The following is a 22,688-nucleotide window of genomic DNA, read 5'->3' on the forward strand; positions in this document are numbered from 1 at the left end:
CCCGCAGCCTCCATGTTCTACCCGTATTTTAAAATTTACTATGCAAATAGTGCAGTTTATGGTTTAAAACCGTGTTTTGCGTGTGTTATATTCATGTTCCGCTGGAGATGGCGGCATGGATGGGGATGGCAAACCGCAATCGAACGAGGAAGAAATACACTCGAGAAAAAGTATAAATGCCTTTTCTTTGTACTGACTTGTATTGGTATTCGTGGATCGTGGGTGATTACCGCTCAATTATGTGGGGACATATAAATCCAACATTTTACAGAGTACTCTAATGAATATGGATGTGACCTCTAAATCCAGATTTCGATCGCTTATTAAAGCATGGAGCTGTTAAAAAAACTTTAATCAGAGGTAAACGTGGTTAGATGCGTTTGACTTGATTTGGAGCGCGTGGCGAGCTCGCACATTAACCACCGTTTGGTTCAAAAGCGGGAATAATTAAGAAAGCGAGATGCCGAGATCCATATCTGCGCACTGGAGTAGTACGAAGCGCATTAACTGCCTGTTTGGAACAGCCTGTGACCTGAAGGACTCCACCGTTTCCGTTGGTATTAGTGCTCTAATGGAAGAACAGCTCACCGGCGTTCAAATCCTTCGCTTGAGGTGATTGTCACTGGTTGAGCGATTGGACCAGTTCTCCTACTGAACGACCCCATTCCCATCGCACGCATTTGAATCACCAGTGTGTTCTACTTGCACTACATTTGAATTATTTGATCCAGGAAAAAAAAGAGAAGAAATCCAGGACCCTGCGTATCAAAATGTATATACTCGACTAGAGCAGTCAGAGGAGCAGAGGAGAGAATCTTTTGTTGATAGCCGAACCCTCCTTTACAGGTCAGGTTAAGATGCATGCCACCTTCCTAAACTCGACTCCACGCCCGCGTTGCCGCTTCTGAAAAGGAGAAAGCCACCCTGCCAGAATTCCAATTACAAGCAGGAGCAAACAAAGGAGCACGCCATGGCGCACTGGTGGCCGGTGCGCGCAGCACGCAGCGCTCACATGCCCGTCACCGCGAGGCGCGAGCCAGCGAACCAGCAGGGCAGGCGGCGATCCAACCAAACCGCCTTTCTCCATGCGCGCAGAGCAGGCAACACGGACTCCCATCGCGATCCTCTTTCAGAAGCTGTTTCAGACTGTTGGTTTCTGAATCTCTGAGCAGCAACGCCCACTAGCTGTTTCAGAAGCTGTTGTTAGTTGCGGTTTAGGACCTGCAGATGTTCGTCATTTGTCCAGTTCACCGCTGCTCGCCATTGCCACTTGTTTTCAAACGAAGCAGGAAGAAAGAAAGAATTTTTCAGAGCTTTCGGGTTCTGCAAATCTCTAGCTATTGCAACCGCTACTCGCTACTACCAATCTGCCGAAAGAGCACAAAAGAATTTCTCTGCTTTCTTTTTTTTAATCTTCGAGCAACCGTGCGCTGCTGATCACGAACAGCTCCCGACTCGGCTCTGCTGCCGGCCTCCGACGACCCAGAGCAGGGTCCTCCGCGCGAAGGACGGCCTCTCCTCCGCCAGCGACGACACGCTGCCGCAGCTCCCGGCCTCCACGTCCCACTCAGCCTCGCTCCCGCTCCTCCTGTCCTTGCCTTCTCCCTCGTCCCTGCCGCTCACCGGCCACCGGAACGACACGGCGCGCCTCTCGCCGGCGGGATCCTTCTTGGTCGGCGGCACCATCCAGGTCTTCGACACGGAGAAGCTGTCCTTGGCGAGCTTCGCCATGGTCGCGTCGGCCTGCTGCTGCTGCTTGTGCGCCGTTGCTGGGAATGGCAGGCGGAGCGAGGTCTCCCCGCGCTTGGACGCGCCGAACTCGCACTCCGACATGGCGCCGCGGCGGCGCGACTTGGAGGCCGCGGGCTTCTTCTTGGGCGGCTTGATCGCCACGCGGAGCGAGGCGTGGTCGTCCATGACGTACTCGTAGGACCCCATGGAGTGGCACCGTCTCTGCCCGAGACCGAGACCTTCCTTGGCACTGGCGTCGACGTCGACGTCGCCGTCGCCGCTGGTGCCTGCTCCGTCCGCCGCCTTGGCGTTGGCGTTGGCGGTGCTGCCTTCGACGCACATGAACTTCCCCAGCTTCACCTCGACCACCTCGTCCGCTCCTTGGTCCCGCGGCAGCGTGGCCCCGGGCCCGGCGCTGGGCTCGGCGTCGGTGGCCCGAGCAGCGGACGCGGCCATGTCGCGGGCGCTCTCGGACTCGAGCACCATCACGACGGGGCTGCACGTGGGCGAGAGGTCGGCGAGGAGGCTCCGGCGGCAGAGCGGGCAGGTGGAGTGGGACAGCAGCCACGTGTCGATGCACTCGAGGTGGAACGCGTGGCTGCACTTGGGCAGCAGGCGGAGCTGGTCGTCGGGCGCGAACTCGCACAGGCACACGGCGCAGTCGAACGGGTCCTTGCCGCCCGGCGCGGCCCCGACGACGTTGCGGTAGAGGAAGACCGGGAGCGCGTCGATGAAGGCCTGGTCCACGCCGGCGTCGTGCAGGTGGAAGAGCTGCTGCAGCTGGCCCTGGAACGCCGTGACGCTGTCCGCGTCCTCCCGCGCGCGGCGGCGCCGGCGCCGCAGCCGCAGCAGGTGGCGCACCAGCAGGTGCAGCAGGCCGCAGACGAAGAAGACGATCGCCAGGATGGCCACGACGAAGACGATGCTGGGGCTTATCTTGGCCTCCACGTTGTCGAGCGCCGACGCAGCGGGCGCCGGTGGCGGCGGCGGCGGAGGCATCGGCAACGAAGAATTGGCGCCGCTCATTAATTAACCCTATGTATATACAGCCTGGATCAACCAGTCAGTCGCACAGCTCGCCAAGGTGAAAGAAGATCACAGGGGAGACGCTTCGCATTTGCTTGACGGCAAATCGGAACGATGGAACGGGAAGGAATGAAATCCTTCCTTTTGGGGGAACAAACAAAGGCTACGATTTGGGGAAGGATCTTGGCATGGCCATCGTGGAGGAGGAAGAGGAGGAGGTGTCCTCGAATTCTTGGACCTTTTTTCGGTGGTCGGGGGCAGGTGGTGGTGTGGTGGAGTGGATGGCGACGCAACAAAAGAAAGAGCACTAGTGGACTAGTCCTGGCTCTCCAAGTACTTGCAGTTGCTGTGCAGGTTGGAAGGGGAGAGGGAAGGGAAGCTTTGTGTGAGAAGCCACAGCGGGGGATACAATTAGGACTAGAGATTGGCAGCGTTTAGGTGTGGTGTGGGTTAGCAGCGGAGCGCCGCCCTGACCTGTGACCTGCGCGAGTGTGGGCCACTCTGCTGAGGTCAGACGAAACAAACAATTCGTGCTGATGTTCGTTGATGTGTTGAGAATTGAGATCGACTCCCCCTCCTACCTTTTTTTTTAATTAGGGTTGGGAAGGGGGCCTGGTTTGGTTTTGTCGGTGTTTTTACCTTCTTGTTTTCTGCTGGTTCTCCTCTTTCCTTGGTGTTGATGGATCCGGACCCTAGTATAGTAGATAGTTTAAGAGGCTTGTTATCATATAACCGCGTTGACTTTGCAGAGTTAGAAGAAAAAAAGAGATGACGTGGTCGATTCTCGCTGAGCGCAGTGTACGTGCACCGTGCGCTAGATACGGCGGCCTCCCTCCCTCTCGCTGCTAGCGTAGCGTAGCCGTGTTCGTGCGTAGCACCTCTCCTGCACTGCACCTGTTTGGGTCGCGTCGCATTGACCGGCAACCGCTACCGGTGCTGTGCAGCGTTGGGTTGGGACGGCATGGAGTCACGAGGCCGGGGGGCACAGAGCGGCGATCCGTTCCTGCCGTCGTGACGATCCACCACCTATCTATCCATCGACCGTTTCGAACGGCACGCAAGCTGCCGGATCTGCAAGAAATGCAGGCGGACACGTGGGCCAGGGCCGGTCTGGTTGGCACGGAGAGCAGCACGCCTGTGAAATTTCCATGGCAGCTTCTGTGATGTCCTCGCTCTGGGAATGAGATCAGGGAGGGGTCCCCTAGGCGAGCAGGGATCGAAGATAGAGATAGGGGTGGGCATAGTTAACCACCAGGGGCCATATAAAACAAAGATGCCCCCAAAAGTTACTGGAATTCTTCTTTTCTTTTTATAACCGAGTTCTAAAGCTCAACAGTGGCCCAGCAGTTGTTGCCAACTCGAGCTCATTTAACACAGCGGTAGCACACCGAGGGCAGAAATCATCATAAGTTTAGACATTGTGAACGAGAAACCATTATTCATCACAATGCAACTTTTTCGTACCTGTTGTTCAGATAATAATAAAACACGAGGCAAATTTATTCGCAATAGTGCGCTTCTCTCCCGTCTCTGGATCCTCTGTGCAAGCCCTAGCCACTCTAGCTCGCTCACTATTCATCATCGTCGTCGCAGCTGCAGTGTCTCTCGTCAATCATCATCTCTGTCCATATCCGATCCGTCACCCGTTAGAGAACAGCAGTAGTTAACGTCGTCTGCGGCTAGCGCCAAGGAGGCTAGTGGATCGATCTGACGGACCTGCTCTGCCGTCCGTGAGTCTCGATGGAGCGGAGGGCGTTTCACGGACCGGATCGTCCGCCGGAGCTGCTGGGGCGCATATCGTCGTCGATCGTCCGCCCTCTTCGCTTGTCATCTTCCCGTCCGACCTCCCGTAGAGCACGGTTTACAAAGGGAGCGGAGGAGGGAGCCGATGGTCCCCAATCCCTAGGCGCGGCTTTCAGATCCGCATGCTTCTTTTTTGCACCGGTGGGTGGACTTGACCACCGGCTGACGGGCGACGGTGATTTGCTCAGGATTTTACTGCTACCACTGTACTGCTCAGTGATTTGACTTGGCCAGATTCCAGAAACCTTTTTGCCGCGTCAGGCCCCAAAAGCGTCCATCAATCCCCTGCTCGTGCAGCAAGAGAAGACACGCGCAAGCGGAGCGGAGCCAACCTCCTGCTCTCTGCCTCGTGATACTCTCTGCTGGGTGCTGGGTGCTGGCTGGCTGGACAGAGGCCCAAAGCTTGCGGCGAGCCAGCCAACTGTGCCGCCGCGGGTCAAAGCTTGGACAGGTTCAGAAAGGGAAAACGAAGATCGCAGAAAAGTTACAGCGCCACAGCACCGATACGTAGAGCCGTCGAGTAAAAAAAAGCGCACAACAGCTCCGCCGACCGGACTCCAGCTGAGCTGGCGCACAGTCGCAGTCGCAGCCAAGTTTAGCTCTAAAATCGTGCCGCCACCTGGAATGCAAGTGCAAGTGCAAGAGCCATGGCCATGCAGAGTACGGAGGTCAGCTCTCTTCTATGCTCCGTGCTCGCTCGGACTCGGATTATGGGGCGGGTGGGTGTTTGACATCGGAGATGCCACACCCTGCAAAGATGGGGCCGACGGCCTGGAACCGAGGCCATCGATCCGCTCCTCCATTCACCTTCCAAAGTCTTCTGTTCTTGCCTCGGGTTCACGGCCACCCCCGTGCCCGTCCATGGGGTCTCGTCTCGGGGGCCGGCCCGGGAGCCCTGCTCGCTGCGCTGCGTGTGTAGCGCCCCGCGCATCCACCTTAATTGTCGCTGCTGATGACGACGAGCAGTAATGCGGGAGTTTAATTGCCTCGGGATTCTCCACTTCTTCGTTCAAACCGTCATTTTCTCTAGTAGTATACAGCATATCACTACTCTTTCACAGGGCAAAAAAAAAGTACAGTACTACCGTTTTATCTACAAGTCCATTTCAAAGTCGAAACCTAATCTTTCACGGATGCTCTCTCAGGATCTTATAACCTCATTTTTTTTAAAAAAGGTAGTACTACAGCATATCACTAGTTCCGTAGTTCGCAGGGCAAAAAAAGGTAGTACGTGCCGTTTTATCTACAAGTCCATTTCAAAGTCGAAACCTAATCTTTCACAGATGCTCTCAGGAACTTATAACCTCATTTTTTTTAAAAAAAGGTAGTAGGCACAAATCAAATTCGATTTGATGCTCGTGCCGTGCCCGCTGGCCGGTTCATAGTATTTCGCGGCCGGCCGGCCGGCCAGTACAATGCACAGGAGGAGTGATTAGCCGTGGAGCCCCCCCCCTGAATTTGTTTGCTCGTGATATCGGTATCGGGAGAAATAATTGGATTAGGTGGCCTAATAATACATGCCTCGCGAGCGAGCTGCTAACCTTGTTCTCTTGTGCGTATTGGCCGACCGAACAACTTTGCTTGCCATCGTCTGATTGAGAATGACAGTTCCGACGACAGATCGCAATCGCATGCAGCCAGAGCAGAGCTGGCTGACGAGCTAGGTGAGCATCGACACGGACGGATGTAGGTGGGAAATGTTTTCTCTCAACTTAATTCCAAAAATAAATCCAGGTAGTATGTGAATATGCACAAACAAACCAATCCAATACGAAATCAAATTAAATGAAAACTGCTAAAGGCCTTGGGGTGGGGGGGGGGGGGGGCTTGAACAGGAATACCGCAGATTCGCTTGGCACCATTAAGGCTATGTTCGTTTGATTCCAAAACTACAGGAATTAAGATAAATTGGAAGGGATTAGAAAGGATTTTGATTTGTAGAAGATTTAATCCCCTAGATCGGCACAAAACGAACAGGGCCTAATGCTTCTAAATGACTGTTGTCTAGCGGAGGGGAACAGAACAGAGGAGCTGAAGCCGAGAGGCCGTTCAGGCGTTTACCGTACAGCAGATTAGCTTACATACGCTGTCTAGCTGGGCCTACATAAGCCACGTATGCTACGGCCCATTGCCAGGTTGAAGCCCATGGCCCAGAATAGCTGCTGATGCGCAACACTGTATCCTTCCTTGAAGGAACAATCGCATACGGGCCGGATACGCCGACGATACAAAAGTAGCAGTAACTAACATGGGCCATGCCGCTGCAACCACGCGGGTCGACGGGGACGGGCCAGCAGCACGCAAAGGCAAAAGCTGAAAAGCTCCTGAGGTCATGAGCACGAGTGCGCGACCTCGTCGCGCACGTCGCACCGCTGCGACTGCGAGCGACCGCTCCGACGACGGGCACTGCTCTTGATTTGAGGGCGGCCGATGGCGCATCAGACATTCACACAGCATTGGGCGGCGGTGCCGAGAGCGAGGTTATGGAGAGAGCGCCTGAGTTAGGGACGGCGTTTGTTCCCGAAGTCAAGCTGTTACTACTGAATAGCTTGCTGCTGGCTGAGTGAATGTCTTAATAAAAATTATAGTAAATTTTTGAATCAAGGTTTAGTATCTTTTAGCCTTGTTCAGTTGAATTGAGGGATTTAATTAATTTCTATTTAATTTTAACTAGCAAGCCATTTAATATTCTCCAATTCACTCCTTACCGAATAAACACCTAACTCATCCAAAAATTTCTCTACATATTTAATTTCTAACAAATCTGGATATCCTTTTATTCTGATATAAATAGTAGCCGTCTACTCTTCCACTTGGAGAGAGCTTGATTGGGATTGTTTAAGTAATTTCCATAATTGTCAACTCCTTGCCAATTGATTCTGACTTGTTTTGTCCAATCATGCAAAGGCTTGTAGTTCTACAAATTGTGCTAGTTTCAATTTTGATTTGCGATCTATTTGTTTCATGGATTTAATTTGGCCTGCGGATTCCACTATGGAATCTGAAATATCCACTTTAATAGCAGGTTGAATTCTGGCATTGACTAGATCCATAGAAAAGAATATTAGGTTTTTTAAGCTGGTGCCCTCAGTTTTGCTGGTGTCCATATTAATTGAAATTTACATTAGTAGAAATATAGGCGAAAACGTCTTTAGATTGGGTCTCCATTTTATTCGTAAAACGATCACACTCCTGAGAGCACCTAGATGGGGGTGAATAGGTAATCCTGTAAAATCAAACACTAAATAGCCACAAACTTGATTACAGAAGTATTAGTGCGAAATAATCAAGTTGCTATGAAGCGATCTCTTGCGAACAAAATAATCACAGAAGAGCAATACAAGAGACACACAATTTTTATCCCGTGGTTCGGCCAAGTAACACCTGCCTACTTGCACGTTGTGGCGTCCCAATGGACGAGGGTTGCACTCAACCCCTTTCAAGTGATCCAATGATCAACTTGAATACCATGGTCTTTTCTCTTTTGAGTATTCTTCCAGTTTACGAGGAATCTCCACAAGTTGGAGCCTCTCGCCCTTACAATGTAGATCACAAAGAAAGTACAAGAGTAAGGATGGGAGAGCAACACACGCAAGATCCAAATCCGCAGCACACACATGCACACAAGCCAAGACTTGAGCTTGAAACAAAGCACAGAGAGTTCGCAACTCAAACAGAGCTCAAATCACTAACACAATCGCTCAAATGTGTGGAGACAGAGTCTGGAAGTCTTAGAATGCTTAGAGGATGCTTGGTGTGCTGCTCCATGCGCCTAGGGGTCCCTTTTATAGCCCCAAGGCAGCTAGGAGCCGTTGGAGATCAACTTGGAAGACAATTCTTGCCTTCTGTCGAGTGGTACACCGGACAGATCCTGTAGCTGTCCGGTGCGCAATCTCTTTCCTTTTCTAGCGAAGCCGACCGTTTGATCTTCAAATTTGTTGGCGCACCGGACAGTCCGGTGCAACCATCCGACCGTTAGCTTCGCCACGTGTCGCCCGTTGATCACGCAGGCGACCGTTGGCCGCGAGCGCCGTTGGCTCACCGGACAGTCCGGTGCACCACCGGACAGTCCGGTGAATTTTAGCTGTGGCACTTTATTTGATTCCTGAGAGCGACGAGTTCATCGCCGAAGACTTGGGCGCGAGCGTTGATGACGCACCAGACAGTCCGGTGATTTTTAGTGAAGTCGTCCGGCCGATTCCGAGAGCAGCCAGTTCACCTCGAGCCAGCTTGGGGCACCGGACAGTCCGGTGTGCCAGGCTCGAGCTAGTTTTGGCTGTATAGAGCCAACTCTTCTTCATCTCTTTTCTTCTTTACTTGGCACTGTTTCTAGCACTTAGATAAACACATTAGTATTAAAAAACAATTTACTAAGTCTAGAAACATTGTTCTTTGATTTTCACTTCTCACTCATTTAGCACATAAGAACTTAATCAATATGTGTTGGACATCCAATCACCAAAACACTTATAGAAATGGCCCAAGGGCATATTTCCCTTTCAACTCCCTTCCCCTAGAAGAGATTTAATTTAGCGACTTTTTCTAAAAGACGTGAATGCAGATAAAAATTTATCTTAGTAAGCTTGTGCCGATTTGAATAAATCATTGTAAATTATTAAAGTATGACATTCACAATACATAAAATACCCAATCAAGACTGCTCTTGTATAAGGAGAAAGATATTGTAATGCAGCGGGTAAATCCATTATTTGAGGACTATAATAGTGTATTTTATGGCCCCCTTTCGTGGAAAATAGTTAGTACTTGAGCCACACACAGGATGCTCTTTGATCAATAGCTATATAAACACACATTGTGTCTTGCTTTTTTGATTGAGAATTGTATGTGGCTAATGTTGTTTGTTAGTCCGTATGTCCACAATGATTAACTCTCAATGGTCGTGCCCTATGGGATCATAAAATTGATAGCAATATGTCATCTTTGATGGGTTCCATATACGGAACATATAGAAATTATACTTGGAGAAATTCTAAAGCGACAATCTTGCATCTCTCATCAATAGACTTCACAAGAGCATTTATAACATGAACCAAGTAATCCTTGCTCTTAGGTATCTAGACAATTCTTCGTGTCGCTTTTAGAAAACTTCCCTGTAGGAAACAGGTGACGTCTAAGAGGGGGGTGAATTAGGACTTCTAAAACTTTTACTAAACTAGGCCACAATTAAATCCCTAGAGCAAAACCTATGCAAATAATCAAAACTATAATGTGCAAACTAGGTTTTGTCTAAGTGTTGCTATCTCTACCGCAAAGGCTAAGTTTTAATCTACACTAAATAAGTATGACTCCAAGATTGAAACTTAAATGCTTAATATAAATGCAGAATGTAAAGAGCTAAGTAGAGAAGCAAACTCTCGTGGATGACGCCGGTATTTTTACCGAGGTATCCGGAACCACACAAGGTCCCGACTAATCCTCGTTGGTGCCCCTACGCAAAGGGAAGCCCACGCGAGGGTCAAGCACCACGGTCGAGTAACTCCGTAGAGAGCCACAGGCCTTCTCCACGCGCAAGTGGTGCTCCGCTTCCGGCTCCTCTCGGACGCTCCCCGCCGTCTCCACTATCGAGCTTCCGGCCGAAACACCGCGGGCCTCGTTCCCTCCGGTACACGGTGGCGGCCGTGACACAAACGCGGTTGTCACGGTCTCGCAAGACTCTCGCCCCACTCGGTACAATTACAACGACTCACACAAGAGCCGAGGGGTTGTGTGGTTTTACAAAACTCACTCAACTAACTAGGGTTCACCTAGAGCAAGCGCTAAAGCGGTCTAACTAACCTAAGCACTTCGCAAAGCACCTACGCTAATCACCGAGTGATTCTATTAAGCACTTGGGTGTTTGAGCACTTGGAAATATGCACTATGTGTCTTGGTATGTTGCTTGGGCTCTCACACTTGATTGCTATCACCTTTCCATTCTTCTTCTTCTTGATTAAGTATGGTGTAGCATCCTTTTTGTTCACCTTTTTGATGTAGGTGTTGGAGATTTTGCTTGATGGCTTTTGCTTGAGCTTTTGCCTTTGTTTATCCCCGGTCATCGCATTGCATTGGAAAGACTTGTGGCCTTCCATGTGGCATAGCCTACAAATCACAGTTTCTCCCTCTACAGGCTTGTTCACTCCCGCAGTGGTGTTATCCTGTGGAGGTCGGATTTGTTTGGCTTTGCCTTTCTTGTCATACAAAGCCTTGTCAAGGCGAGCCACTTCTTGCTTTAATTGTTCATTTTCCTTTGCAACCTCATCCGAACATGTCTCTACAACAATATTCTCAACAACGACTTGGTTGCAGGGGTTAGAATCATCAATTAAGTCAAAGCAGGAAGTAGAAGCATCTTTCTTAATTATTTCAGGTATTTCAACTAAAGATGCTGCTGGGGTGCTACCAATGTTTTCTAGTGATAGTCGCCTAGAGGGGGGGTGAATAGGGCGAAACTGAAATTTACAAATATAAACACAACTACAAGCCGGGTTAGCGTTAGAAATATAAATGAGTCCGAGAGAGAGGGCGCAAAACAAATCCCAAGCGAATAAGCAAGAGAGACACGGAGATTTGTTTTACCGAGGTTCGGTTCTTGCAAACCTACTCCCCGTTGAGGAGGCCACAAAGGCCGGGTCTCTTTCAACCCTTCCCTCTCTCAAACGGTCCCTCGGACCGAGTGAGCTTCTCTTCTCTAATCAAAGCCGGGAACAAAACTTCCCCGCAAGGGCCACCACACAATTGGTGCCTCTTGCCTTGATTACAATGGAGTGTGATCTCAAGAACAAGTGAGAAAGAAAAGAAGCAATCCAAGCGCAAGAGCTCAAATGAACACGGCAAATCACTCTCACTAGTCACTAGGGTTTTGTGTGGAATTGGAGAGGATTTGATCTCTTTGAATGTGTCTAGAATTGAATGCCTAGCTCTTGTAAGTGGTTGAGAAGTGGAAAACTTGGATGCAATGAATGGTGGGGTGGTTGGGGTATTTATAGCCCCAACCACCAAAAGTGACCGTTGCTGGCAGCCTCTGTTCGATGGCGCACCGGACAGTCCGGTGCACACCGGACAGTCCGGTGCCTCTGCCACGTCACCATTGCCGTTGGATTCTGACCGTTGAAGCTTCTGACTTGTGGGCCCGCCGAGGTGTCCGGTGCACACCGGACATGCACTGTTTGATGTCCGGTGCACCGGTATGGGCAGCCCTGACGTCTGCGCGCGCTGCGCGCGCATTTAATGCTGCGCAGGGAGCCGTTGGCGCCGCAGAGAGCCGTTGCTCCGCTGGCACACCGGACAGTCCGGTGCACACCGGACAGTCCGGTGAATTATAGCGGAGCGGCTGTCGTGAAAACCCGAGGATGACGAGTTCCGGAGGCCGCGGTTCGTTGGCGCACCGGACATGTCCGGTGTACACCGGACAGTCCGGTGAATAATAGCGCGCCGGCCTCCGCGAATTCCCGAGGGCGAAGGGTTGAAGTCGAAGTCCTCTGGCGAAGGGTAGAAAACGAAGTCTACGGGCGCACCGGACACTGTCCGGTGCACACCGGACAGTCCGGTGCCTCCAGCCAGAGGTGCCCTCGGTTGCCTTATTGCTCCTTTGTTGAATCCAACACTTGGTCTTTTTATTGGCTAGATGTGAACCTTTTGCACCTGTATAACTTATACACTAGAGCAAACTAGTCAGTCCAATATTTGTGTTGGGCAATTCAACCACCAAAATTATTTAGGAACTAGGTGTAAGCCTAATTCCCTTTCAATCTCCCCCTTTTTGGTGATTGATGCCAACACAACCAAAGCAAATATAGAAGTGCATAATTGAACTAGTTTACATAATGTAAGTGCAAAGGTTACTTGGAATTGAGCCAATATAACTACTTACAAGATATGCAAGGAATGTTTCTTTCTTATATAACATTTTGGACCACGTTTGCACCACATGTTTTGTTTTTGCAAATTCTTTTTGTAAATCCATTTCAAAGATCTTTTGCAAATAGTCAAAGGTACATGAATAAGAGTTTGCAAAGCATTTTCAAGATTTGAAATTGTCTCCCCCTATTTCAAATGCTTTTCCTTTGACTAAACAAAACTCCCCCTAAAAGAGATCCACCTCTTAGTGTTCAAGAGGGTTTTGATATACCATTTTTGAAATACTACTTTCTCCCCCTTTTGAACACAATAGGATACCAAATGATAAAGACTTTTTGAAAGCACTAAGTTTTTGAATTTGGTGGTGGTGGTGCGTGGTGGTGCGGTCCTTTTGCTTTGGGCTCATTTCTCCCCCTTTTTGGCATGAATCGCCAAAAACGGAATCATTAGAGCCCTCGAAATGCTATCTTCCCCTTTGGTCATAAATAAATGAGTTAAGATTATACCAAAGGCGAAGTCCGGTCTTTTAGCTTTGGGCTCTTACTCTCTCCAAAGACGAAGTCCTTTTCTTTGATGCTCATTTCTCCCCCAAAGAATAGAGAGTTGCTCGGAGTGGTGGCGAAGTATGAGTTACGGAGTGGAAGCCTTTTTCTTCGCCGAAGACTCCAATTCCCTTTCAATATACCTATGACTTGGTTTGAAATAGACTTGAAAACACATTAGTCATAGCATATAGAAGAGATATGATCAAAAGTATTCAAATGAGCTATGTGTGTGCAAGCTTAGCAAAAGAAATTTCTAGAATCAAGAATATTGAGCTCATGCCTAAGTCTGGTAAAAGATTGTTCATCAAGTGGCTTGGTAAAGATATCGGCTAATTGATCTTTAGTATTAATGTAAGAAATCTCGATATCCCCCTTTTGTTGGTGATCCCTAAGAAAATGATATCGAATGGCTATGTGCTTAGTGCGGCTATGCTCGACGGGATTGTCGGCCATTTTGATTGCACTCTCATTATCACATAGCAAAGGGACTTTGGTTAATTTGTAACCGTAGTCCCGCAGGGTTTGCCTCATCCAAAGCAATTGCGCGCAACAGTGACCTGCGGCAATATACTCAGCTTCGGCGGTGGAAAGAGCGACCGAATTTTGCTTCTTTGAAGCCCATGACACCAAGGATCTTCCCAAGAACTGGCAAGTCCCCGATGTGCTCTTCCTATTGATCTTACACCCCGCCCAATCGGCATCAGAATAACCAATCAAATCAAAAGTGGATCCCCGAGGGTACCAAAGCCCAAACTTAGGAGTATAAGCCAAATATCTCAAGATTCGTTTTACGGCCGTAAGGTGTGATTCCTTAGGGTCGGCTTGAAATCTTGCACACATGCAAACGGAAAGCATAATGTCCGGTCGAGATGCACATAAATAAAGCAATGAACCAATCATCGACCGGTATACCTTTTGATCCACGGACTTACCTCCCGTGTCGAGGTCGAGATGCCCATTTGTTCCCATGGGTGTCTTGATGGGCTTGGCATCCTTCATCCCAAACTTAGCAAGAATGTCTTGAGTGTACTTCGTTTGGCTAATGAAGGTGCCCTCTTGGAGTTGCTTGACTTGGAATCCTAGAAAATATTTCAACTCCCCCATCATCGACATCTCGAATTTCTGTGTCATGATCCTACTAAACTCTTCACACGTAGACTCGTTAGTAGACCCAAATATAATATCATCAACATAAATTTGGCATACAAACAAGTCATTTTCAAGAGTTTTAGTAAAGAGTGTAGGATCGGCCTTGCCGACTTTGAAGCCATTAGCAATAAGGAAATCTCTAAGGCATTCATACCATGCTCTTGGGGCTTGCTTGAGCCCATAAAGCGCCTTAGAGAGCCTATAGACATGATTAGGATACTCACTGTCTTCAAAGCCGGGAGGTTGCTCAACATAGACCTCTTCCTTGATCGGTCCATTGAGGAAGGCACTTTTCACGTCCATTTGATAGAGCTTAAAGCCATGGTAAGTAGCATAGGCCAATAATATGCGAATTGACTCAAGCCTAGCTACGGGTGCATAGGTTTCACCGAAATCCAAACCTTCGACTTGTGAATACCCTTTGGCTACGAGTCGAGCTTTGTTCCTTGTCACCACACCATGCTCATCTTGCTTGTTGCGGAAGACCCATTTGGTTCCTACAACATTTTGGTTAGGACGTGGAACTAAATGCCAGACCTCATTCCTCGTGAAATTGTTGAGCTCCTCTTGCATCGCCACCACCCAATCCGAATCTTGGAGAGCTTCCTCTACCCTGTGTGGCTCAATAGAGGAAACAAAAGAGTAATGTTCACAAAAATGAGCAACCCGAGATCGAGTAGTTACCCCCTTATGAATGTCGCCGAGGATGGTGTCGATGGGGTGATCTCGTTGGATTGCTTGGTGGACTCTTGGGTGTGGCGGTCTTGGTTCTTCCTCATCCTCCTTTTCTTGATCATTTGTATCTCCCCCTTGATCATTGCTATCATCTTGAGGTGGCTCGTCTTCTTGATTTTGCTCTTCATCATTTTGAGCCTCATCCTCATTTTGAGTTGGTGGAGATGCTTGCATGGAGGAGGATGGTTGATCTTGTGTACTTGGAGGCTCTTCGGATTCCTTAGGACACACATCCCCGATGGACATGTTCCTTAGCGCGATGCATGGAGCCTGTTCTTCACCTATCTCATCAAGATCAACTTGCTCTACTTGAGAGCCGTTAGTTTCATCAAACACAACGTCACAAGAGACTTCAACTACTCCAGTGGACTTGTTAAAGACCCTATATGCCCTTGTGTTTGAGTCATAACCAAGTAAAAAGCCTTCTACAGTTTTAGGAGCAAATTTAGATTTTCTACCTCTTTTAATAAGAATGAAGCATTTGCTACCAAAAACTCTAAAATATGAAATGTTGGGCTTTTTACCGGTTAGGAGTTCATATGATGTCTTCTTGAGGATTCGGTGAAGATATAACCGGTTGATGGCGTAGCAGGCGGTGTTGACCGCTTCGGCCCAAAACCGGTCCGGTGTCTTGTACTCATCAAGCATGGTTCTTGCCATGTCCAATAGAGTTCGATTCTTCCTCTCCACTACACCATTTTGTTGTGGCGTGTAGGGAGAGGAGAACTCATGCTTGATGCCCTCCTCCTCAAGGAAGCCTTCAATTTGAGAGTTCTTGAACTCCGTCCCGTTGTCGCTTCTTATTTTCTTGATCCTTAAGCCGAACTCATTTTGAGCTCGTCTCAAGAATCCCTTTAAGGTCTCTTGGGTTTGAGATTTTTCCTGTAAAAAGAATACCCAAGTGAAGCGAGAATAATCATCCACAATAACAAGACAATACTTACTCCCGCCGATGCTTATGTAAGCAATCGGGCCGAATAGATCCATGTGGAGTAGCTCAAGCGGCCTGTCGGTCGTCATGATGTTCTTGTGTGGGTGATGGACTCCAACTTGCTTCCCCGCCTGGCATGCGCTACAAATCCTGTCTTTCTCAAAATGAACATTTGTTAATCCTAAAATGTGCTCTCCCTTTAGAAGCTTGTGAAGATTCTTCATCCCAACATGGGCTAGTCGGCGATGCCAGAGCCAACCCATGTTAGTCTTAGCAATTAAGCATGTGTTGAGTTCAGCTCTATTAAAATCCACTAAGTATAGCTGACCCTCTAACAGACCCTTAAATGCTATTGAATCATCACTTCTTCTAAAGACAGTGACACCTATATCAGTAAAAAGACAGTTGTAGCCCATTTGACATAATTGGGAAACAGAAAGCAAGTTGTAATCTAATGAATCAACAAGAAAAACATTGGAAATGGAATGGTCAGGTGAAATAGCAATTTTACCCAAACCTTTGACCAACCCTTGATTTCCATCCCCGAATGTGATAGCTCGTTGGGGATCTTTGTTTTTCTCATATGAGGAGAACATCCTTTTCTCCCCGGTCATGTGGTTTGTGCACCCGCTGTCGAGTATCCAACTTGAGCCCCCGGATGCATAAACCTACAAAACAAATTTAGTTCTTGACTTTAGGTACCCAAACTGTTTTGGGTCCTTTGGCATTAGATACAAGAACTTTGGGTACCCAAACACAAGTCTTGGAATCCTTGTGTTTGCCCCCAACAAATTTGGCAACTACTTTGCCGGATTTGCTAGTAAGCACATAAGATGCATCAAAAGTTTTAAATGAAATGGCATGATCATTTGATGCATTAGGAATTTTCTTCTTAGGCAACTTAGCATGGGTTGGTTGCCTAGAGCTAGATGTCTCACCCTTATACATATAAGCATGATTAGGGCCAGAGTGAGACTTCCTAGAATGAATCTTTCTAATTTTGCTCTCAGGATAGCCGGCAGGGTACAAAATGTAACCCTCGTTATCCTGAGGCATGGGAGCCTTGCCCTTAACAAAGTTAGATAAGTTCTTTGGAGGAGCATTAAGTTTGACATTGTCTCCCCTTTGGAAGCCAATGCCATCCTTAATGCCAGGGCGTCTCCCATTATAAAGCATGCTACGAGCAAATTTAAATTTCTCATTTTCTAGATTGTGCTCGGCAATTTTAGCATCTAATTTTGCTATATGATCATTTTGTTGTTTAATTAAAGCCATATGATCAAGAATAGCATTAACATCAATATCTCTACATCTAGTGCAAATAGAAACATGCTCAAGATTAGATGTAGAGGGTTTGCAAGATTTAAGTTCTACAACCTTAGCATGCAACATTTCATTCTTAGTTCTAAGGTCGGAAATAGTAGCATTGCAAACATTAAAATCTTTAGCCTTAGCAATTAAATTTTCATTCTCTAATCTAAGGCTAGCAAGAGATGCATTCAATTCATCAATCTTAGCAAGCAAGTCAATGTTATCATCTCTAAGATTGGGAATTGAAACATTACAAACATGTGAATCAACCTTAGCATTTAAAATAGCATTTTCATTTCTAAGGTTGTTAATCATCTCACGGCAAGTGCTTAGCTCACTAGACAATTTTTCACATTTTTCTACTTCTAGAGCATAAGCCTTTTTAACCTTAACATGTTTCTTGTTTTCTTTAATTAGACAATCCTCTTGGGAGTCCAAAAGGTCATCCTTTTCATGAATAGCACTAACTAATTCATTTAACTTTTCTTTTTGAGCTATGTTAAGGTTGGCAAAAAGGGAACGCAAATTATCTTCCTCATCACTAGCATTGTCATCACTAGAGGATTCATATTTAGTGGAGGATTTAGATTTAACCTTCTTTTTGCCGTCCTTTGCCATGAGGCACTTGTGGCCGACGTTGGGGAAGAGGAGTCTCTTGGTGACGGCGATGTTGGCGGCGTCCTCGTCGTCGGAGGAGTCGCTTGAGCTCTCGTCGGAGTCCCACTCGCGACAAACATGGGCATCGCCGCCCTTCTTCTTATAATACCTCTTCTTTTCCTTTCGTCTCCCCTTCTTGTCGTCACCTCGGTCACTGTCACTAGATATAGGACATTTAGCAATAAAATGACCGGGCTTACCACACTTGTAGCAAACCTTCTTGGAGCGGGACTTGTAGTCTTTCCCCCTCCTTTGTTTGAGGATTTGACGGAAGCTCTTGATGACGAGCGCCATTTCCTCATTGTCGAGCTTGGAGGCGTCGATTGGTTGTCGACTTGGTGTAGCCTCCTCCTTCTTCTCCTCCGTTGCCTTGAATGCAACGGGTTGGGCTTCGGATGAGTCGCCAAGCTCGTTGATTTTCCTCGAGCCTTCTATCATGCACTCAAAACTTACAAAATGCCCGATAACTTCCTCAGGGGTCATTTTAGTATATCTAGGATTACCACGAATCAATTGAACTTGAGTGGGATTAAGAAAAATGAGAGATCTTAAAATAACATTTACCACTTCGTGATCGTCCCACTTCTTGCTCCCGAGGTTGCGCACTTGGTTCACCAAAGTCTTGAGCCGGTTGTACATGTGTTGCGGCTCCTCTCCTTTGTGAAGCCGGAACCGACCGAGCTCCCCCTCGATCGTTTCCCGCTTGGTGATCTTGGTGAGCTCGTCTCCCTCGTGCGCGGTTTTGAGTACATCCCAAATCTCCTTGGCGCTCTTCAACCCTTGTACTTTGTTATACTCCTCTTTGCTTAAAGAGGCGAGGAGTATCGTCGTTGCTTGAGAGTTGAAGTGCTCGATTTGGGCCACCTCATCCTCATCATAGTTCTCATCCCCTACCGACGGTACCTGTGCACCAAACTCAACAACATCCCATATACTTTTGTGGAGCGAGATTAGATGAAATCGCATTAAATCGCTCCACCTAGCGTAATCTTCACCATCAAAAGTTGGTGGTTTGCCTAATGGGACGGAAAGTAAAGGTGTATGTTTGGAAATGCGAGGGTAACGTAGGGGGATCTTACTATACTTCTTGCGCTCTTGGCGCTTAGAAGTGACGGAGGGCGCATCGGAGTCGGAGGTAGAAGTTGATGAAGTGTCGGTCTCGTAGTAGACCACCTTCCTCATCCTCTTGTGCTTGTCGCCTTTCCGATGCGGCTTGTGGGAAGAAGATTTTTCCTTCTTCTCTTTGTGATGAGAAGAAGATTTCTTCTCCTTCCCTTTGTTGGAGGAGCTCTTCTTCTTCTCCCTCCTTTTGGTGCGGGACTCTTCCGATGAAGTGCTCCCGTGGCTTGTAGTGGGCTTTTCGCCGGTCTCCATCTCCTTCTTGGCGTGATCTCCCGACATCACTTCGAGCGGTTAGGCTCTAATGAAGCACCGGGCTCTGATACCAATTGATAGTCGCCTAGAGGGGGGGTGAATAGGGCGAAACTGAAATTTACAAATATAAACACAACTACAAGCCGGGTTAGCGTTAGAAATATAAATGAGTCCGAGAGAGAGGGCGCAAAACAAATCCCAAGCGAATAAGCAAGAGAGACACGGAGATTTGTTTTACCGAGGTTCGGTTCTTGCAAACCTACTCCCCGTTGAGGAGGCCACAAAGGCCGGGTCTCTTTCAACCCTTCCCTCTCTCAAACGGTCCCTCGGACCGAGTGAGCTTCTCTTCTCTAATCAAAGCCGGGAACAAAACTTCCCCGCAAGGGCCACCACACAATTGGTGCCTCTTGCCTTGATTACAATGGAGTGTGATCTCAAGAACAAGTGAGAAAGAAAAGAAGCAATCCAAGCGCAAGAGCTCAAATGAACACGGCAAATCACTCTCACTAGTCACTAGGGTTTTGTGTGGAATTGGAGAGGATTTGATCTCTTTGAATGTGTCTAGAATTGAATGCCTAGCTCTTGTAAGTGGTTGAGAAGTGGAAAACTTGGATGCAATGAATGGTGGGGTGGTTGGGGTATTTATAGCCCCAACCACCAAAAGTGACCGTTGCTGGCAGCCTCTGTTCGATGGCGCACCGGACAGTCCGGTGCACACCGGACAGTCCGGTGCCTCTGCCACGTCACCATTGCCGTTGGATTCTGACCGTTGAAGCTTCTGACTTGTGGGCCCGCCGAGGTGTCCGGTGCACACCGGACATGCACTGTTTGATGTCCGGTGCACCGGTATGGGCAGCCCTGACGTCTGCGCGCGCTGCGCGCGCATTTAATGCTGCGCAGGGAGCCGTTGGCGCCGCAGAGAGCCGTTGCTCCGCTGGCACACCGGACAGTCCGGTGCACACCGGACAGTCCGGTGAATTATAGCGGAGCGGCTGTCGTGAAAACCCGAGGATGACGAGTTCCGGAGGCCGCGGTTCGTTGGCGCACCGGACATGTCCGGTGTACACCGGACAGTCCGGTGAATAATAGCGCGCCGGCCTCCACGAATTCCCGAGGGCGAAGGGTTGAAGTCGAAGTCCTCTGGCGAAGGGTAGAAAACGAAGTCTACGGGCGCACCGGACACTGTCCGGTGCACACCGGACAGTCCGGTGCCTCCAGCCAGAGGTGCCCTCGGTTGCCTTATTGCTCCTTTGTTGAATCCAACACTTGGTCTTTTTATTGGCTAGATGTGAACCTTTTGCACCTGTATAACTTATACACTAGAGCAAACTAGTCAGTCCAATATTTGTGTTGGGCAATTCAACCACCAAAATTATTTAGGAACTAGGTGTAAGCCTAATTCCCTTTCATCTAGCTTAGTAGTTAGCTCATTATTGTGTATGCTAAGAATTTCCATTTTTTCTAGCAAATTTTTAATAGCTTCTTGGGAGCTAGCTAACTTAGCCTTAAGTTTTTCATTCCTTTTAATAAGGCTATCATCGGTAGCAGTGGATGGAGCACTAGATTCTAATAGCTCAATTTTAGTTGATAGCTCACAGTTTAAGTTTGCAAAAGTTTCAAATTTTTCTAGCAAACCTTTGTAATCATTTTGAGAGCTAACCAACTTATTTTTCAAAGTTTTAAGTTGAGCTTTTTTGCTTAGTGCAGACATCCTGGAAAAATTCTACGGCTTTCGCAAGCTCATCTACAGAGGGCTTTCCCTCACCTTCATCATCACTACTACTTTCATCACTAGAGGATGGAATGCTTTTGTTACCTCTTGCCATAAGGCATTTGTGTGATGACCGTGATGAGCGTGATGAGGACCGGTGGCTGCGCGTCCTTGGAGGTTCATCTTCACTTGAAGAATCATCCCAAATTCTAACACTTGTTAGCGCCTTGCCTTTGCTCCTCTCCTTTTTGGGTTTGGCCATATTTGGACAGTTGTCCCTGAAGTGGTCCTTCTCCCCACATGCGAAGCATCCTCTCTTCCTTTGCTTTTTCCTGTCAATGTTAAAGAGAAGATCCTCGACCTGCAGGGGCACACCCATTAGATTATTCTTGCGAATCATCCTCATTACCTTTCCGACGCGTCGGATTGTTTCTTCGTCCTCGGAGGATGATGTGCATGGTTGATTATCTTTATCATCATCACTTTCTTCTTCTTCCTCTTCTTCACTTGAGGAACTTGGAGTGGGAGCCTTCTTTTTGCCCTTCCTTTCATCACATGCAAAAGCATATGGTCTTGAGGAAGTTGGCTCATCTCCCCGACTCATTTTTCGCGACATCTCAAAAGCCGCGATTTTCCCAATCACAATGGTCGGGGTCATGTTGCTCAAGTCCTCCATGTTGTGAAGAATGGTGATGATGCTCCCATATCTTTGTTGTGGTAGCAAGGAGATAATCTTCCTCACAATGTCCGCATCACCTAGCTTATTAATGCCAATAGAATTGAGCTCATTGATTATTAGATTCAAACGAGAATACATGTCTCTAACAAGCTCATCATCTTTCATAGCAAAGGAATTATACTCATTTAAGACTAGGCAATGTTTTTGCTCACGGACATTGGATGTGCCGTCATGGAGCTCATGCAATTTTAGCCAAATCTCATTAGCAGTTTTCAAGGTAAATACTTGATTAAAAATATCCATGCTAAGAGATTCATACAAGCAATTTTTGGCTCTAGCATTTAAATGAATTTCTTTTTCCTCACTCGTGGTGGGTTTCTCGGGATTCTTGAGAGGTTTCATCCCGTCACGAGTGACTCTCCAAACACCTAGATCAACAGCCTCTAGGTAACAAGCCATTCTAGCACTATAATATGGGAAGTTAGTGCCGTTGAAGTGTGGTGGCCTATGGGTATCCATCCCTTCCTCTAAAAAGCGTCGGCTCTTTTAGCGGTGAAGCTAAAGCGTTTCAAATGAGCCAAACCGGGCTCTGATACCACTTGTAGGAAACAGGTGACGCCTAAGAGGGAGGGTGAATTAGGACTTCTAAAACTTTTACTAAACTAGGCCACAATTAAATCCCTAGAGCAAAACCTATGCAAATAATCAAAACTAGAATGTGCAAACTAGGTTTTGTCTAAGTGTTGCTATCTCTACCGCAAAGGCTAAGTTTCAATCTACACTAAATAAGTATGACTACAAGATTGAAACTTAAATGCTTAATATAAATGCGGAATGTAAAGAGCTAAGTAAAGAAGCAAACTCTCGTGGATGACGCCGGTATTTTTACCGAGGTATCCGGAACCACGCAAGGTCCCGACTAATCCTCGTTGGTGCCCCTACGCAAAGGGAAGCCCACGCGAGGGTCAAGCACCACGGTCGAGTAACTCCGTAGAGAGCCACAGGCCTTCTCCACGCGCAAGTGGTGCTCCGCTTCCGGCTCCTCTCGGACGCTCCCCGCCGTCTCCACTATCGAGCTTCCGGCCGAAACGCCGCGGGCCTCGTTCCCTCCGGTACACGGTGGCGGCCGTGACACAAACGCGGTTGTCACGGTCTCGCAAGACTCTCGCCCCACTCGGT

At 48.0% G+C, this 22,688-nt stretch overlaps 1 protein-coding gene across 1 annotated transcript; it reads right to left on the minus strand.

Moving 5' to 3' along the window:
- Positions 1 to 1,295: 1,295 nt before the first annotated feature.
- On the minus strand, positions 1,296 to 3,005 carry LOC100282936 (RING-H2 finger protein ATL2C). The gene has a single exon (NM_001155841.2). The coding sequence runs from the start codon at positions 2,755 to 2,757 to the stop codon at positions 1,438 to 1,440; it is 1,320 nt and encodes a 439-aa protein (NP_001149313.2). The 5' UTR covers positions 2,758 to 3,005; the 3' UTR covers positions 1,296 to 1,437.
- Positions 3,006 to 22,688: the final 19,683 nt, after the last annotated feature.

This window comes from Zea mays, chromosome 5 (genome assembly GCF_902167145.1).
Source record: "Zea mays cultivar B73 chromosome 5, Zm-B73-REFERENCE-NAM-5.0, whole genome shotgun sequence".
In the NCBI taxonomy this organism is placed as follows: Eukaryota; Viridiplantae; Streptophyta; class Magnoliopsida; order Poales; family Poaceae; genus Zea; species Zea mays.